At 40.8% G+C, this 18,118-nt stretch overlaps 2 protein-coding genes across 4 annotated transcripts in view; one reads left to right on the top strand and one right to left on the bottom strand.

Moving 5' to 3' along the window:
• Positions 1 to 10,183, bottom strand: part of SEPTIN10 (septin 10) — an 80,015-nt gene extending 69,832 nt beyond the window's left edge. The window contains exons 1-2 of one of the 3 annotated variants that reach the window (XM_059134266.1): positions 9,809 to 9,870; positions 5,212 to 5,350 (exon numbers count right to left, since the gene is read on the bottom strand). Coding sequence is in view for 2 of the 3 variants with exons in the window: in XM_059134264.1 (XP_058990247.1) it covers positions 9,809 to 9,994 (186 nt within the window). In the remaining variant the exon portion in view is untranslated. Of the gene's footprint in view, positions 1 to 5,211; positions 5,351 to 9,808 lie in introns of all 3 variants that reach the window. The other 2 variants (XM_059134264.1, XM_059134265.1) reach the window with 2 other exon arrangements.
• Positions 10,184 to 10,422: 239 nt separating this feature from the next.
• On the top strand, positions 10,423 to 14,953 carry SOWAHC (sosondowah ankyrin repeat domain family member C). The gene has a single exon (XM_059134269.1). It carries the CDS (start codon positions 10,667 to 10,669, stop codon positions 12,290 to 12,292), a length of 1,626 nt encoding a protein of 541 aa, XP_058990252.1. The 5' UTR covers positions 10,423 to 10,666; the 3' UTR covers positions 12,293 to 14,953.
• The last annotated feature ends 3,165 nt before the right edge of the window (positions 14,954 to 18,118 follow it).

Genomic DNA, 18,118 nt, shown 5'->3' with positions numbered 1-18,118 from the left:
TAAGTGGATTTCATGCATTATAAATGGGAAAATAATGAAGATCATATAGGTGGGGGATAATTCAGTGTCTCTTTGTTTTTGAAGCCCTGACTCACTGCTCTGCAGACTGAGCATTACTAGCTACGAATTTTCAAATAGGAAAATATCTCATCCATGTATATAGGACTACTCTAGTTAACAACTCCTCTTAAAACAAAGCTCCTTTATAAAAAAGGCATCGTTTTATTTTCAAAAATCAATCAAGTGATTCTGGCTTAATCCACAGCTCAAAGTAATATTCTAGCTAAAGAGTATACATACAACTAGGCAAAATATTGCTATGCACTACTTATATTTGTCTATTAAAAAAACAGCATACAGATGACTCACAAAATATCTTTCTACACATATCAGAACAATAGGACTCCCTGGTGTGTCTATAAGCATAGCCCACACAGAGAGTAGGAGAAACTTAACCTGGTTCTTAAGAGGAGAAGGGAAAGGAGACCTGAGATGTCTGATGATTCTCCCATCTTCTCTTTGGTAAACTCCTTGGTCATGTGACACTAGGATGCCTAAAACTAGCTGGAAGGGGCCGAAGCATCCATCACACCTGGCAAGGACCTGTAGGGTTGGGTCATCCTCCTGGTCTCACCCCACATCCAAATCTCAAGCACAACTGTCTCTTCTCCTTTCCCTTAACTACAGCCCCTTCTTCCTATGTACATATTACCTTGTTAAAGATACAGCATCATTTTAGTTTATATTTCAATTTAATATATTACCCTGATCTGACACCCCAGAAAAAACCCTAGGCCTCCTATATAAGTTCTACTTCTGGTCATAAGGTTTTTGGAACACAACTTTTGTTAACTATGCAATCTCTACTATACTGATGTATACCTTCTGTCAGTTGTCTCAGGCCTAGATATCAGAGTACATAGGATTCTTTTTTTTTTTTTTTTTTTTTTAAGATTTTATTTATTTATTTGACAGAGAGAGAGAGAGAGAGAGAGATCACAGGTAGGGAGAGAGACAGACAGAGAAGGAGGTGGGGAGGAAGCAGGCTCCCTGCTGAACAGAGAACCGGATGCAGGAATCGATCCCAGGATCCTGGGATCAGGACCTGAGCTGAAGGGAGAGGCTTAACCCACTGAGCCACCCAGGTGCCCAAGAGTACATAGGATTCTTAGAATGGGAGAAGATGTGGAACAGCCTTAAATGGAACATGGCTCTATAACCTTAGCTCACCCTACTATTCTTATCAGAAAAACTACCACCTACTCTCACTTGAGTCTCCAAGCATCTTCCCTTGTAACAGAAAGAAGTAGGCGTGAAATTCTAAAGCCTGGGGTCATTCTCCTCAGTTTATATCTCCCCAAGGGTGATTTTTAAAAATCTTTCACATGCTGTTTGATTTTACCTTCCTTTCTAGTCTCAATACCCAGTCCACTTTTTAAAAATTTGCTCTGACAATTTGTTTACTCCAGAATTTAAAAATGTCTTAGTGTCTGATAAAAACAGACTGAAAGAAATCTGAAAATTCTAGAATTCCCCATGTAGTCAATTCATGTTTACTGAGAGAATATGGTAACCATGTTTCTCCAAACACAGAGTCTAAAGGGATCATGGTACTTAGATAATTGGTACTATCACAGAAAATCCAGGACTCAAGACTTCTCTAAGTAGTAAAACTATAATCACACACCTTCATTTGTCTATGATAATGAGGTTTGTAGCTAGCCATAGGGAAACCTATACATTTTATTTGACATTATTTAAGCAAAAAAGGAAAAGGGGAGTGCCAAAATATAATTCTGAACAACTTTAAGACTAGCAAACAAAATTCACCTTCAAAGTGTCATGTTCTGGAATAAAAGGGGCAATGATGAAAATAAAAGGTAGAGAAATACTACTCTAATATTTAGCTCAATATTGAACTTTTGCAAAGTCTTCACTATATAACTTAAAACTAATACAAATCATAATCTTACTAATAGGTTGTATTTTCCAAAAGTTCATTTTAGTAATAAGCTGGAATAAACTGTTTCAGCTAAATTTTTAGTGAAAAATCTCAAGCCTTGCTAAGAAAAACAAAGGAAGAAGTTAATTTCAAATTAGTGTAACTGCCAAAGACAAAATTTGAAAGATAGGAAGGATATTAGAAAAAATATGCACATTTACTACAAGTAATACTAACAGAGCCTGTGTTAGTCTACAAAATCATATTTATTTTAAAAGTATTTAAAATGAGCTTTTAATCTTTTATTTATGTTACTGAGACTATAAGAAATGTGATTCCTACTTCCGTGATCTTTAAATCAGTGGCAGATACAAGTCTTACAAGGTGTTAAATAAATTTTTGAAATAAAGCATCATTTAAATCAAACTTCCTTCCAGAAATGAGAAGAAAGTGTAAAAATCAAAGTTCTCACTGAGAGAGCTTTAAAAATCAGATATTTTTATCAGGAGTACTTAAAATCTTAAGCAGAGAAAATTAGATTTAATATGGCTAAAAATGGGGGTTGACACATACTCTTGAAGAGAGGACATCTATTCTGTAGTAAAACACAAAATTTTAGGGGCGCCTGGGTGGCTCAGTGGCTTAAAGCCTCTGCCTTCAGCTCAGGTCATGACCTCAGGGTCCTGGGATCTAGCCCCAAATTGGGCTCTCTGCTCCACAGGAAGCCTGCTTCCTCCCCTCTCTCTGCCTGCCTCTCTACCTACTTGTGATCTCTGTCTGTCAAATAAATAAAACCTTAAAAAAAAAAATCATAAAATTTTAAAAGCACTGTTCTTCCTCTTCTCCCACACACTAAAATACATAACATACATACATATGTACATACCAATACAAATAAGTAGTCTGGGACTATGTTAGATCAAAAACAGTCTGGAAATGTCTGAAAGGTATGACATTATCTGTATCTAGCCTGGTGGAAGGTGGAGCTTCATGAAAGCATAAATGTAAACCAAGAAATAGCTCTTGACTGCCTGTAAGAATTTATAATTTCTGCATTTAACATTTAACAAGAATAAAACTATTCAAGGTGAACTTATTTTCCATATGAAGAGTAATCAACATCCATCCTCAACAACATATAATCACGGCTATGAAGGATACAAAGAATATTACAGACTGCTCTTCCTGAAGACAGATCATTTAATAGAGGGGGAAAATACAAGACTCATTAAAACTTAATTGAGTGCAAAAAATTAAGTAATAATACAAAACTTAAATTAGGAAGTATTACAAGGTAGCATCTAACTAAGTGGCAAATGAGCAGTACGACAAATTGTTAAGGATTAGGATTCTCTGGGAAAACTTCAGAGAAGGTGGGACAGGAACCGGGTATTTCATTATCCTGTGATGATTATAGGATCTGGATCAGCGGGAAAGAAGGATGTCTCTCCAGAAATACAACAAGGCATTGAGGTAGTAATCAATTTAAGGACATGAAGGTAAAGAATTATGAATTACAACTTCAAAATAGAAAATAAAACAAATGAGGAAAGACTCTACAATACAAACATTATCTTCAGTGAAGGATAACTAAAGTAGAAACATAAATGAGTTCAGAAGCATTACAGCTGGAAGAGGAAATAAAAAATGCAGATAAGAGTTGAAAAATATTCAGACACCATTTAAAAGCTTTGGTAAGGACAATCTAGAAAAGTGGGAAATTCTAAGTTCTTTTCTCAGAAGGCAACAAAAGGCAGTCAACATTATTTCAATATCTACTATTGCAGTCAGCAATAAATAATTATACAGTCAAGATCTCTTAAATGATAGCACTTACGCAATTACTAATAGGGGACATGCTGGAGACAGTGGTGAAACAATATGGCCAAGAGCAGATCTCACCATCACCAGTGGTAATTCCTTGAGCAAAATACGAAACTTGCCTGAATCTTGATATTTTCCTCTCTTAAAAAAAAAAGTCTGAAAACCTGAGTACTAAGTGAGATTTAACATAGCTCTTTATAAATGTAGAATGAAAACGAAAACACAACATACCCAAATTTGTGGGACACAGCTAAAAGCCGTGCTCTAAGGGAAATTCATAAAACAAAGTCCATATGTATTACAAAGGAAGAAAAGTCTCAAATCAGTGATCTAAAGTCTTCTCTTGAAAACTTAGAAAAGGAAAAACAAAATAAATAAAGAAGCAAAAAAAAAAAAAAAAAAAAAAAAAAAGGAGATAAAGGTAAAACCAGAAATGTTATATTTAAAATAAGACAATAGAGAAAAATCAATGAACTAAAGCTGGTTCTTTGAAAAGACAAATAAAACTGACAAACTTCTAGCAAGATGAACCAAGAAAGGCATAAGACACAAATTAACCTTATCAAGAATGTTACAAGGAATATCATTACAGACCCTGAAGACATCAAAATGTTATGAGCAACTCTACACATATAAAATTTGACAACTTGGAAGGAATGGATCACAAAACCACGCATTAACAAAATTCACCCAATAAGAAATACTATTAATAGCCACATAAATACTAAGGAAATTAAATTTGCAAGTTTAAAGCTCTAAAAAAGAAACCTCCAGGTCCCAATGGTTTCACTGAAGGCTAGCAAACATTTAAAGAAGAATTAACAATTCTATACAATCGCTTCCAGAAAAAAAAAAAAAAGGAGGGAGCACTTCTCAATTAATTTTATGAAGTTATTATTCCTCTGATACCAGACAAAGACAATACCAAAAACCTATAGACCAATACCAATATACCTCATGCACTGATAAAACATCCTCAAAAAAAAATCTACATCTGTGACAGAAGACTGAATGCCTTCCTCTAAACAACACAAAGCAAGGATATTTATTCTTACCACTCTTATTCAAATAATGCTACAAATCCTAACCAGCACAAATGAAGCAGCAAGAAAAGGCAAACAGACTGGAAAGAAAGAAATAAAACTGTCACTATGTGTTAAATGATACAATTTTCTATGAAGACCATCCCACGGTATCTACTAGGAATCCCAATTCCAAGAATAAATGAATTCAGCAAGGTCAAAGGACACGTGATAAACATACAGAAATCAACTGTATTTCTACATGTTAACAATGAATATGTGGATGATGAAATTAAAATACAACTTATAATTGCTTAAAAAATGAAATGTGTGTAAATCTAACATGCAAGATTATATGCTGAAAGCTACATAATGCTGATGGAAGAAATGAAAGAAAATATAAAGAAATGGGGAGAGAGGCGCCTGGGTGGCTCAGCGGGTTAAGCCTCTCTCTGCCTTCGACTCAGGTCATCATCTCAGGGTCCTGGGATAGAGCCCCTCCTCGGGCTCTCTGCTCAGCAGGGAGCCTGTTTCCTCCTCTCTCGCTGCCTGCTTGTGATCTCTGTCAAATAAATAAATAAAATCTTAAAAAAAAAAAAAAAAAAAGAAAGAAAGAAATGGGGAGAGATACCATGTCTGCAAGTTGGAAGACTCAACATACTAGAGATTTCAATTCTCCTTAAATTGATATACAGATATAATATAATCCCTATCAAAATCCAAACAAAATTCTTTGTAGATATAGACCAGACTATTCTAAAATTTATAATGAAAGGCAAAGATACTAGAATAACCAAAATAATTTTTGAAGAAAACAAGAACAGGGGCGCCTGGCCACGTGGCTTAGTTGAGTAAGTTTAAGTGTCTGCCTTTGACTCAGGTCATGATCCCAGGGTCCTGGGACGGAGCCCTGTGTCAGGTTCCCTGCCCAGAGATAGCTCTGTCTCTTTCAAATAAATAAAATAAATTTTAAAATATTCAAAAAGAAAAGAAAAAAAAGAAGAACAAAGTGAGAGGTATCACTCTATTTCAAGGCTTATATAGCTACAAGAATCAAGACTGTGTGCTAGTAGTGACCCAGAAATAGATCCACACAAATATACTCAACAGCTTTTTGAAAAAGAGCAAAAGCAATTCAATAAAGAATAGATAGCATTTTTAACAAATGGTGTTAGGGCAACCATAAGTCAAAAAATGACATGATCTAAGTCTTACACCTTATACAAAAATTAACTCAAAAACAGGTCATGGGCTTAGAACCCCTCACTGGCTCACTCAGTTAAGAATCCAACTCGATGGGGCACCTGGGTGGCTCAGTGGGTTAAAGCCTCTGGCTTCCGCTCAGGTCATGATCTCAGGGTCCTGGGATTGAGCCCCACATAGGGCTCTCTGCTCAGCAGGGAGCCTGTTCCTCTCCCCCCCCCCCCGCCTGCCTCTCTGCCTACTTGTGATCTCTCTCTATCAAATAAATAAATAAAATCTTTAAAAAAAAAAAAAAAAAAAAAAAGAATCCAACTTGATTTCAGCTCAGGTCATGATCTCAGAGGTCCTGAGATGGAGCCTTACAGCGGGCTCTACCCTCAGCAAGGAGTCCTGCTTGAGATTTCTCTTTCCCTCTCCCTCTGCCCCTCCCTCTGTTCACACTCTCTCTGTAAAATAAATAAATAAAATCTTTTAAAAAAAATGGGTCACGGGGCACCTGGGTGGCTCAATGGGTTAAAGCCTCTGCCATCCCAGGACCCTGGTCATGATCCCAGGGTCCTGGGATGGTGCCCCACATCGCTCTCTCTGCTCAGCGGGGAGTCTGCTTCCTCCTCTCTCTCTGCCTGCCTCTCTGCCTACTTGTGATCTCTGTCAAATAAATAAATAAAATCTTAAAAAAAAAATGGGTCATGGGCTTAAATATAAAATAATAAACTTTAAAACTTTTAAGAAAAAGATGAGAAAACATCTGGGATCTAGGATTAGGCAAAAAGTTCTATAACTTCACACCAAAAGAATAATCCATTGTAGGAAAAATTGTTAAAATGGATTTCATCAAAATTAAAAATGTTTGCTCTGCAAAGAAGTCTTTTAAGAGGACAAGAAAAAAAGCAATAGGCTGAGAGAAAAGATTTGCAAACTACATGTCAAGAAAGGAGAGGCACCAGACATATATCTAACAAAAGAAAAAAAAAAAAAAAACCTCTAAAATTAACAGTGAAAAAAAATCCAGTTAGCAAATGGGCTAAAGAAATGAAGAGACATGTGCTGTGAAGAGCAGTAGGTGTTACAGGCAACTAATGAATTGTTGAACACTACATCAAAAACTAATGAACTAAAACTAATATGTTGGCTAACTGAACGTCATTAAAAAAAAAAAAAGGAAAAAAAAAAGAAATGAGACATTTCACTGAAGAGGACATGCAGATAAATAAGCCCATGAAAAGATGCTAATCATTAACCATCATGCAAATGCAAATTAAATTAAAACCAGATACCTGCATAATACATAATACATATCTATACATATCGACCAAAATGTCTACATAAAAAATAGGAACACTAAATGCTGATGGGAATGCAGGGAGACTGATCCCACATACACTCCTGGTGGGAATGTAAAATGGCACAGAAACTTTGGAAAGCAGTTTTGTTTTTTTTTTAAGATTTTTATTTATTTATTTATTTATTTGACAGACAAAGATCACAAGTAGGCAGAGAGACGGGCAGAGAAGAGGAAGCAGACTCCCTGCTAAGCAGAGAGCCCAATGTGGGGCTCTATCCCAAGACCCTAGGATCATGACCTGAGCCGAAGGCAGAGGCTTTAACCCACTGAGCCATCCAGGCGCCCCATGGAAAGCAGTTTTAACAGTTTCTCATAAAAACGAAGTATGCAGGACAGTGGGTGGCTCAGGCAGTTTAAGTGTCTGCCTTCCGCTCAGGTCATGATCCCAGGGCCTGGGATGGAGTCTGGCATCAGGCTCCTTGCTCAGTGGGGAGCCTGCTTCTCCCTCTGACTGCTGCTCTCCCTGCTCTCTCTCTCTCTAACAAATAAAATCTTAAAAAACAAAAACAAAACAAAACAAAAACTAATAAACATGCAACTGCCATGTGAACCAGCAACTATACTCCTGGGCATTTATACCACAGAAATGAAGACTTATGTTACATGACATGTTACTGTACTGCAATGTTTATAGCAACATTATTCATAGTAGCCCAACAATGGAAACAACTAAGTGTTCCTCACACAAAGTGTGATACATCTATACCATTGAATACTACTCAGCAATTAAAAGGCACAAACTAATGACGTGCAACCACCTGGATGAAATCTCCAGAGAATTTTGCTCTATGAAAAAATCCAATCCAAAAAGGTTAGGTACCCTGTGATTCTGTTATATAGCAGTCTTAAAATGAGAAAATTATAGAAACAAAAAACAGATTAGTGGTTGTCAGGGGTTAAGGTGGAAGTGGTATAGAAATGAAGTGGATGTGGTATAAATAGACAACCTAAGGGATCCAGTGGTGATGGCAAGTTCTCTATATTCTCAGTATCAATGGCAATGCTCTGTTTGTGGTCTTGTACTATAGTTTTGCAAGATATTATTACTGAAGAAAACTGGATAATAGTACAGGGGATTTCTATTATTTACCAACTGCACGATTACATCTGAATCCTCAATTACCTCAAAATAAAAGGTTTAATTAGAAAATAAAGGTAGCATTATTGCAAAATAAGTACACCAACTCACAAGAAATACAATACCAATTAAATAAAGTGCTCTCTTTAGCTCAAGTTTAATTCTGAAGATTATTCTGAATCAGTTTATAAAGCACATTTTCCTCATCTACATACCCACACCAAGGAACGGTAACACAGTTCAGACAGAAAAACAAAGTTCTCTGAACACGTAATAAAAGTGCAAAGAGATCTTGGGCTGTATCAGGGAGAAAAATCCTTATCCAGGCTCTATCAAAGAAGCTGGCTGTAAAACTTCCACACATCACCTTACCTCTAAGGCTACCGTAGTTCCCAAACGTCCTGGTCTCAGGCCCCCAAAGAGCTTTCACTTACCTGGATTACAACCATTAATATTTACAGTATTAGGTAATTAAAAGAACTTTTTTAAAAAACAAGTACACACATTAGGCCTCAGAAAGGTGAGGTCATCCCACCTTACATAGTCTCTTGAAAACTCAATGTATACTTAGAAAGAGGGTGAAAAGGGCAAGTAACTCCTTGGTATGGTTATGAAAATAACTGTGACCACACTTTGAGAACCACTGGCTTACTATCAAATGAGGTAATTATTTAAGTGATTTTAAAAGTATAAAACATTGAACAAATCATTGAACAAAACATACATTCTTTTATGTTCCAGGCTGCCAAAAAAAAAAAAAAAGCTCAAATCCTAATGGAGGACAACTAGGACAAGCGCACAGTTGGTAAAAAGAGGGAGCTTCTTCAAAGTCCAAGAAAGCTGGGCTCCAGTTGAGTATGGTCAGGGAAGAGTGTACAACCGTAAACTACTACACTACTGTTGGATTGATCCGCTCCGCACGTCCAAAACCGTTATGAAAATGATGGACCCGCAATCACTGTTTCAGATTTAACTTTGGGCAAGACAGGGAAGCAGTTGCAAAACTTCCAGCCACTCCAGCACCGCGCTCTCCGCGAGCTACGTTGGGGTCCGTCCCGGGCCCGCTTCTCGGGGCGAGGGACTGCCCAGCCCGGCGTCTCCCGCCTTGCCGCAGGAGAAAGAGAACCCCTCCTCCCCACCCGCGTCGGACCAGCCGGCCGCGGGCGCCCGGGGAGGACCCGGCGAGTGGGCAGTAGCGGCTGAGGAGGGGCGGGGCTCACAATCCCCGCCTGGACTGGCCGCGGCCGTGACTGGGCTGCGAGCTCCGAGCCCCGCGCTGAGGAAATTACGCTGTGACCTCGGGAAACGCGGGGCGGGGGTCTTGGGAGTCGGGCCCTGGGGGAGCAGGCAGTGCTGGGCAGCAGAGGGGGCGTGAGGGGTCGACCGAGACTCACCAGGTGCCGCGCCACCTCAGAGGTCATGGTCCCGAGCGAGAGCTGAACGAAGGCGGGGGGGGGGGGGGTCCCAGCGAAGCGGGGGGATCTCAGCTCCAGCCCCTGATCAGAGCGTCCAGACCACGAACCGAGCAAAGTGGGGCCGGGAAGGGTGGAACGCGCGGGGAACCAGCCGGAGGCGGGCATAACGGGCGGGACCAGCCTCCGATGGGGGAGGGGGCGGTATTATTGGGGGGGCCGTCCAGGAAAAGGGGAGGAGCCAAGCCAAGTGGCCTCAGTGACGCGAGGGCGCGGAGCGAGAGGGCGGAGGCCCCACGAGGCAGGGCGCGCGCCATTAGCCGCACAAAATCGCTGCGCGCGTGCGCGCGAAGCGAGTTTCTCAGAAGAGTGCCCCTCGACGTCTCAGAGAACGATAAATCCATGCAGGGGGAGGGTGACTGGAGGAGGTTCGGAAGAAGATGCGAGGAAACAAATCTCCTCCGCCGGCGGAGAGCCGCGGGTACGTGCAGTGATTGCAGGCCCGCGCGGAGGCCGGAAGTGGGAGGGCCATGAGGCGGGGAGGGGGCGTGCCCGCCGGCGGCTGGCCGGAGCCAAACTAGCGGCCACCGCGGGGACCGGAAGTGGGCGGGCTCCGGGGCGGAGTGAAACCAGCGGGGCGGGGCCGGCGGGGGTGTGTTCTCCCGGGGAGCGGCCCCAGTAAGGCGTTGGTGGCGTCTCCTGCCGCGGACGCCCAGGCGCGAATACCGAGTAGCTAGCTGTACGGTTCGATTCTACGTCGGTCAGAAGCCAGCGTTTTGAAGCCGGCCGAAATGGGGCCGGGTTAAGCTGCCTGCCGCCGGACGAGCAGCGCGGCCAAGAATGGAAAGGTCGGCGGAGCTCAGCCCCGAAGCCGTGCTGCGCTTCCTCTCGGAGCGCGGGGGTCGGGCCCAGCATGCCGAGCTGGTGCAGCACTTCAGGGGTGCCCTGGGCGGCGAGCCCGAGCAACGTACCCGCGCCCGCGCCCTTTTCAAGGAGCTGGTCAATGCCGTAGCCACGGTGCGCACCGACCCTGCCGACGGCTCTAAGTATGTGCACCTTAAAAAGAGGTTCTTGGAGAGGTCCACGTCGTCCGAAGCCGTGTCCCCACGGGACCTGCCGAGCATCTCGGTGACTGCAGAACCCGAATCCAGCAGCTGCTCCCTGGGGGCGTTCGACGGCCTGGTCGAGACCCGGGAGAGCGGCCTGTGCCCAGAGGCGGCGTCCCCGAGTCGGGGTTGCGAGCCGAGCGATGGGGAGCCCCTGGCCGCAGCGCTTGGGCAGCCAAGCCCGGCCGGAGAGAGCCGGAATGGGCCGCCCTTCAATGGCGGGGCCCGGAGGAAAAACTCGCGGCGAGAAGTGCAGACTCCCCCCCGGGGACCGGTCCCCGGGCCCAGCGAGGACCTAGCGCCCCCGCCCCACGGCTGCGGGGAAATGGACTCGGGCAGCTCCCCCGGGGGGATGGCCACCCCAAGGTCTACCCGCCAGAACCTCCGGGACCTTGTGATGGGCAGCTCCCCGCAGCTGAAGAGGAGCGTTTGTCCAGGAGGGAGCAGCCCGGGGAGCTCCTCTGGGGGAGTACGCGTCAAAGGGGGGGGCGATTCAGACAGTGCATCGGTCGCTTCGTCCTCGGCAGAGGAGGAGAGCAGCGGCGGGGGTTCGGTGACGCTGGACCCTCTAGAACACGCGTGGATGCTCTCAGCTTCAGACGGCAAGTGGGACAGCCTGGAAGGGTTGCTCATCTGCGAGCCTGGCCTGCTCGCCAAGCGAGACTTCATCACCGGCTTCACCTGCCTGCACTGGGCCGCCAAGCATGGCAGGCAGGAGCTCCTGGCCATGTTGGTCAACTTCGCTAACAAACACCAGCTGCCAGTGAACATCAACGCCAGGACAAGCGGAGGCTACACTGCCCTGCACTTAGCTGCCATGCACGGGCACGTGGAGGTGGTGAAGTTGCTGGTGGGGGCTTACGATGCAGACGTGGACATCAGGGACTACAGTGGGAAAAAGGCCTCTCAGTACCTGAGTCAGAGCATCGCGGAGGAAATCAAGAACCTGGTGGGAGCCCTGGACGAGGATGATGGAGAGAGTGCCACTGGCAGCGGGGGTGGGCGCTGGAGGCTTTCAAAGGTGCTCCCTTCACACCTCATCACCTACAAACTCTCACACGTCCTGGAGGATGGAGGGGATCATCACCATCATCATCACCACCACCACCACCAATTGACTGAGGGATGGGCTGGAGGCAAAGCAAAGGATCCAGGTCGCAAGGCCTCCAGCAGCTCTAGTGGACGAATAAAACCCAGACTCAACAAAATCCGCTTCAGGACCCAGATCATCCACACTACACCCTCTTTCAGAGACCAGGAGCAGCCACTGGAGGAGGGGGAGGAGGAAGAGGAGGAACGGGCTTTTAAAGGTCACTCATCTTCATTCAAATTGAGGCCGAAATCCAATGTATTTGGGTAAAAATAATTTCGTTTAGAAAATTCTAGGTTTATTGGTCTTCAGGAATAGAGTACACACTGTAGGCTAGTAAGTGAGACCAGAAAAGAGGCCAAATTTTGCATTCTTACTTGGGGAGTTGGAATGCTGGAAGGAATTCCCCTAGCATTCTGGGTTAAGTAGGTTTCCAAGTGATTTCATCAAACCTGCCCTAGGCCTCTTTTTCCTGTGCCACCCCTCTGACTGGAGTCCCGGTTTCTGAGGACTGGGAATGTATTTAAATTGGGTGTACAGAATTGGTGATTGAGGGTTCCTTTGATTTTACAATTACTGGATGCCATGCAAAATAAGGAATATTGCACTTTTATGTTTCTGTTTTTAAAAGTGGTTACTCTTCAAAGGGCAACAAGAAGTGCAAGTTATAATGAAATTTTAAGTGAACAAAACTACATACTGGCTTGGTTTTTTGTTTTTCACTAATTGCATTTACCTTTTAAAATACTACTGAAGGTCAGGTCAAAGTTGAAAAGCGAAAATACTATTTAGTTAATAAAAATGGTATCCTGTTTATATTGTAAGTAGTGCTCAACTATTTTTTTTTAAAAAGCAATTTCAACTCTAATCACTGAACTAAAGAAATAAGCAGTATTCACTTTTCAGGTAATCCGTAGAGTGGTTTCCTCTTAACTCGAATATCATTGCACTCAGTGTTAAGGTACATTATTTTAATACAAAAATTATTTTATTTAAAGAGAACACAATCTATGGTACTTTTAAGTAAAACATTGCCTTTGATTCTGATTCTCACTAATTTGTTTTGCTATTCTAAAAGTCTAAATTTGCCAGAGTTTTAATTCTAGGGATCATATAACCATTGGTTCTATTTGACAAGACCCTATTTGGTACTTAGAAGTGAATTGCCTACAGAAGCTGTTTCTAATTTAGATGACCAGCATAAATGTTAGTGAGCCTATGCTTCTGTGAAGTAATTATTAAATCAATGATTCTCACGTAAGGTACACTTTACTAATAAAGTACACTCATAGTCTGTGCTTTGTAGCAATGTTTGCATATGTTTCTAGTACTAAAGACTTTAAATTTTCCAGTGTTTCCTTGAATTTGTTAGAGGCGTACAGTGAAATTATTGAAAAGCTGTGTAGTAAATCTACCCAGTTAAAAATAGCACTTTATAAAAGGGAGAAGAGGTGGAACTATTTCTTTATTTAAAAGCTGCTGGCTATTGAATTCTTTTTGTTTATAAGTGGAAAAATATCTTTCATTACGATTACAGCGTTAAGTGTAGTTCTTAATCACATTTCATTCAAATTTGTTAAATGTCTATATAATTATTATAAAATTTAATTCACAAGCATATTAAATCAATTTGTAACAGGATTCAAAACAACTTCCTGGGAGATTAATTCTCACAAGTTCTGCTCCCTTAGTCTTTTTGGTCTCCGAACTGCTGAAACTAAGTACCTGGAGCCCTTAGAGGTTAAGGAGTGAGTTAACAGCTTGCAGAGTTAATGAACCAGTATATAAATAGCACAGAACTGAAGGTTAGGGAGTTCTTAGATCTTTACTTTACCAGTTCTTAGAAATTTGTACCATGTGTGTCACACCTTTCTAGATAGCAATTGAATTTGTTTAAAGACATATCGGAAATATTCACATAAAATACATAAATTATTACCCATTTGTGTGGCTTTTGGTTTTAGATTATGGAAGTAGGCTATGTACATTTGGGAAGCACTTTTAACCATACATATGGGTAAAAACAGTCTAATTTTGTATATTAGAGGTTCCTTGAAGATGAAAAGCAGTCATTTGTTTGGAATTATTTATATATATCTATATGTATCTCTCTCTTTCTCTCTCTCTCTCTCTCTCTCTCTCTCTATATATATATATATATGTATATATACCTGTATCTAGTGCAGAACAAGCAATATAACTTCCCGCTGAGGAATCTTACATTTCATTGACCTACAAAGCTAAAATGAACTATGGAATGTAGATACTTCAGAACCATCTATTGAGGTTGGTATTAATCTCAAAATGTATATATTAGTAACTAATTGCACAAAATCTATAATTTACTGGGTTTTTAGAGGTCGAGTCAGTACTTCAGTTTAACCTGCTTTAAACACTAAAGATTTTAACTTCCAATAAAATCTAACTTTAAATTTTCAAAAATCATTCCTAAGAGGAACCACTTCTAGCATTCCTTGTCACGATGTGCTTGTGTGCAGTGAGTATAGCATTTTCAGCTACGTAAACTCTACATTCCTCTTCTTTTTCAGTTTCCAAATTGAGATTATTAAAAGCAAATGATATGTGTAATTTGATTTTATGGAGTTGTCTTATGAAAATAAGTATGTCAATTACTTAGATGTTTATTGATACGAAACTGTGTGATATAGACAACCCAAGTATGTCCGTGTGTTTCTTATAGGTACACTTGAAACTAGTGAATGTTTGGTCACAATTCTCTTCACTTCCATGGTGTGTAAAATGCAGCTAGTTTATATAACTTGAAAATCTGGTACTATTTTAATCATGACTGAAATCTTGGGAGTCCAGGATGCCTCGTCTCTTATTTTTTAAATGAGTGAAGCTTTGGGAGTTTATAGAGAGTGTAATTTGTAAAAGTTTGTTTTGTCAAAATAAAAGGTTCACACTACATTTTTTCTCTGAATTGTCTAAATCACTGTAGCCCTTTATACTTTTACCTGTGTAGTATTTTATAGTTAACAGTGCCTTTCAAAGTTGCCATTTTTATTTGATCCCTTTCCTCTTCCTTAAAGTTGTTAAGGGAATGAAGATTGATGGCTCTTCAGGGTTACGAAGTAAATGGCAGCTAGCAAGATTTTAAGATTAAGTGCTTTTCTACAATATTTTCTGCACTTCAAATTGCCAATTTTGGGCAAAACAACTGTAGTTTGACTTCAGTGTTGGAGGAATCAACTTGGACAGAAGGGGTAGTACCACCACTACATTTAAAAAAAAAAAAAGTATAGTTCATGCACACACCAACTAACCTGAACCCTTCCAACCCAGACAGATCTTAAACATACAGGAATGCCTTTTTTAATATTCTTCAGTATCCATTTGCTTTGGTCGTTAATGAGCTCATTTCCTCACCAAATAAGTACTTTAATCTCTAACAAAATTCACTTCTATTCAGATGGCAAAAGGATATGTGGGAAGACTTGATGTACTTTTTCTGCCATTGTGCACCTGGGAAGATCCAATTATCATTGCTGCTGGGGATTTTTATTGTCACTCTTGCTTTATGACAACTTATAAAATATTTTTCCATATACCTGAAGGACTAAGTTTAGTTTCTGTTTCTAGAATGACTTCTTTCCTGAAAAGTATGTATCTTAGAAGGATTCATTGAACAGCCCACTTGAAAGATCTTTGTATTTAGTCTTAGTGAAAAACTATATTTTGCTAAATAAATGGCAGTTTGGAGTTTCCTGGAAGTTAATCCTAAAAAATAAATACTCTGGGAATTTACTGCAAACCATTGTTCTTCAGTGATGAGTCAAATTTTCATGAATAACATTAGAAGTTAAGTTGGAAAATTACATTTTGTGGACTCATTTTTTAAGATTCGGAAGTAGAGTTGTTTGTGTCATATCTAATTATTTTCCTCTGAAGAAGATCACTTTCAGATTATACTTTTTCTCTCTTTTCTTTAAAACTCAGTTTTGTCTTAGGAGTGGCTTCCCCATTCAGTTAAAAAATTGTCTCTTTTTCCACATTTATTGGTAAGGAATATTGGACAAGTCTCCACCCTCACACAATGTCTGGTGTGTTGGAGATAATGAGTGGGTGTGTGGGTTTTTTTTTTTTTTAGTGGAAAACACTATAAAATATTTCATAATGTCACATCATATGGATAATTTCAATGATACACATTTATGCCAAATGTATTTTCCATAGGATCTGGTTCCTAACTGCTAGCCAACCACCTCATTTACAGACCAGCCAAAGAACAATCTTTCAACCCCAGAGGTAAAATCTGCTTTAATAGGATTTTACTTTGAGAACAACTTAAAAGATTTTCATGAGTAAATTTGATTATAAGAAAGTTTTACCTTACAAGTTGATTCAAGTACATAATCCCTAGGAGAAACTACTTTTTTTTTTTTTTAGATTTTATTTATTTATTTGACAGATCACAAGTAGGCAGAGGCAGACAGAGGTGAGGGTTGGGGGAGCAGGCTCCCTGCTGAGCTGGCTCAATCCCAGGACCCTGGGATCATGACCTGAGTCGAAGGTGGAGGCTTTAACCCACTGAGCCACCCAGGTTCACCATAGGAAAATCTACTTTAACTGACTTTAAATATTCTAACTATTATCATGTATACAAATGACTACTTTGTATAACCCCAAAAAGCAAAAGAGAGAGTCACCTCTAAGTTTAGCTTAGAGAACTTACTAATAATCACTTTAACCATGCCGTGGACTGTCTCAGGAGGCACAACACAGCCCTTGGAAATCATTGATCAGAGGTTATAGGAGCACCTGAGAAGTTAAAATAGATCTAAAGAAACTGTCTTGATACACACTGCTCTAGGCCGTATTCATTCTGACTGAAGTTTTTAGCTGAAAGTGGCCTGACTTTGAAGTTACCCAGTGAAGTAGCATAACATAATTTTTTTAACCCAAATTTATGCTGTTCTGATGAATCAGGAAACATGTGTTAGAATACTCTTATGGGTCTCTCAGAAGTGTTGAATTCCTAAGATTTGTCGAGAAGTTTCCAATATTGGTAAATGTGATCCTTGAGTTTTGTGAGGCAGTGTTTGATCGTGGTCTTCAGTTCAATCGTGTGGCTGCATGCTGAGTTGCACTAAGGAGATTCTAAACCCAGAGAAGGGTTTTCATTGGCTGTATGGAAACAGGTAATACTTCCAGGAAGCTTACTATGCATGCCAGGCAAGGTTTTAAGCACTTAATAAAAAATAAGCCATTTAATTCTCCCAGCTTCATCCCCATTAGACGGTAGTTTGTCTCTATTATTAATCGGAAATTGAGGTGCAGAAACTGGCTATTTGTCCAAGTTCACAAAGCTAGTTAGTAGTAAAACCCGGTCTTAACCCCAGGCAACTTGATTCTTGGGTTTGTGGTAAGCACTAAACTATGCCACTTCTCTGGGAACTTAAGTTATAGTCAACTGGCCATAAGCTTACAAAGCTACCACCGGGTGATGTAGAAATGATGGAGAAAATTCACAGTCCCTGTACAAGAGACAAAACAAAAACAACAGGCAAGCACTGATGATTGAGGTAAATACGAGTTTAGTACCTGATATTGCTGCATAGGAATAAGATTAAAACTAGATTTTTAGGTGTTTAGCTTTTTTCTTTCTCGCCTAGGATGAAATTCATTTGGGCTGAGAAAGATCATTTTCTTAGCTCAGAATGATAGAGTTGCTAAAATGTATAGGGTATGGTTATGTTTCTTTTTTCAGGCTCAATTCCCCTCTCCCTAGCCTCTTCTCACTTTGAGCACTAAGCTTTAATAGAAGTCTCGCTGCTTCCGCACAATCTTAAGATTAAAGGTCAACCTGCGAGAAAACCAGCAATATGTTATCCATTTTCCTTGCCATAAACTTACCAATTTTTTTTTTTTTTTTTATTTTATTTATTTGTTTGACAGACAGAGATCACAGGTAGGCAGAGAGGCAGGCAGAGAGAGAGGAAGGGAAGCAGGCTCGCTGCTGAGTAGAGAGCCAGACGCGGGGCTCGATCCCAGGACCCCAGGACCATGACCTGAGCCGAAGGCAGAGGCTTTAACCCACTGAGCCACCCAGGCGCCCCAAAACTTACCAATTTT

This window comes from Mustela lutreola, chromosome 9, assembly GCF_030435805.1.
Source record: "Mustela lutreola isolate mMusLut2 chromosome 9, mMusLut2.pri, whole genome shotgun sequence".
In the NCBI taxonomy this organism is placed as follows: domain Eukaryota; kingdom Metazoa; phylum Chordata; class Mammalia; order Carnivora; family Mustelidae; genus Mustela; species Mustela lutreola.
Note: the sequence above shows the minus strand (reverse complement) of the source record. Positions and strands in the feature narration are given on the sequence as shown.

What these genes read in the sequence shown, in the direction of transcription:
- SOWAHC (XM_059134269.1), top strand. Translation starts at nt 10,667, where the DNA reads ATGGAAAGGTCGGCGGAGCTCAGCCCCGAAGCCGTGCTGCGCTTCCTC.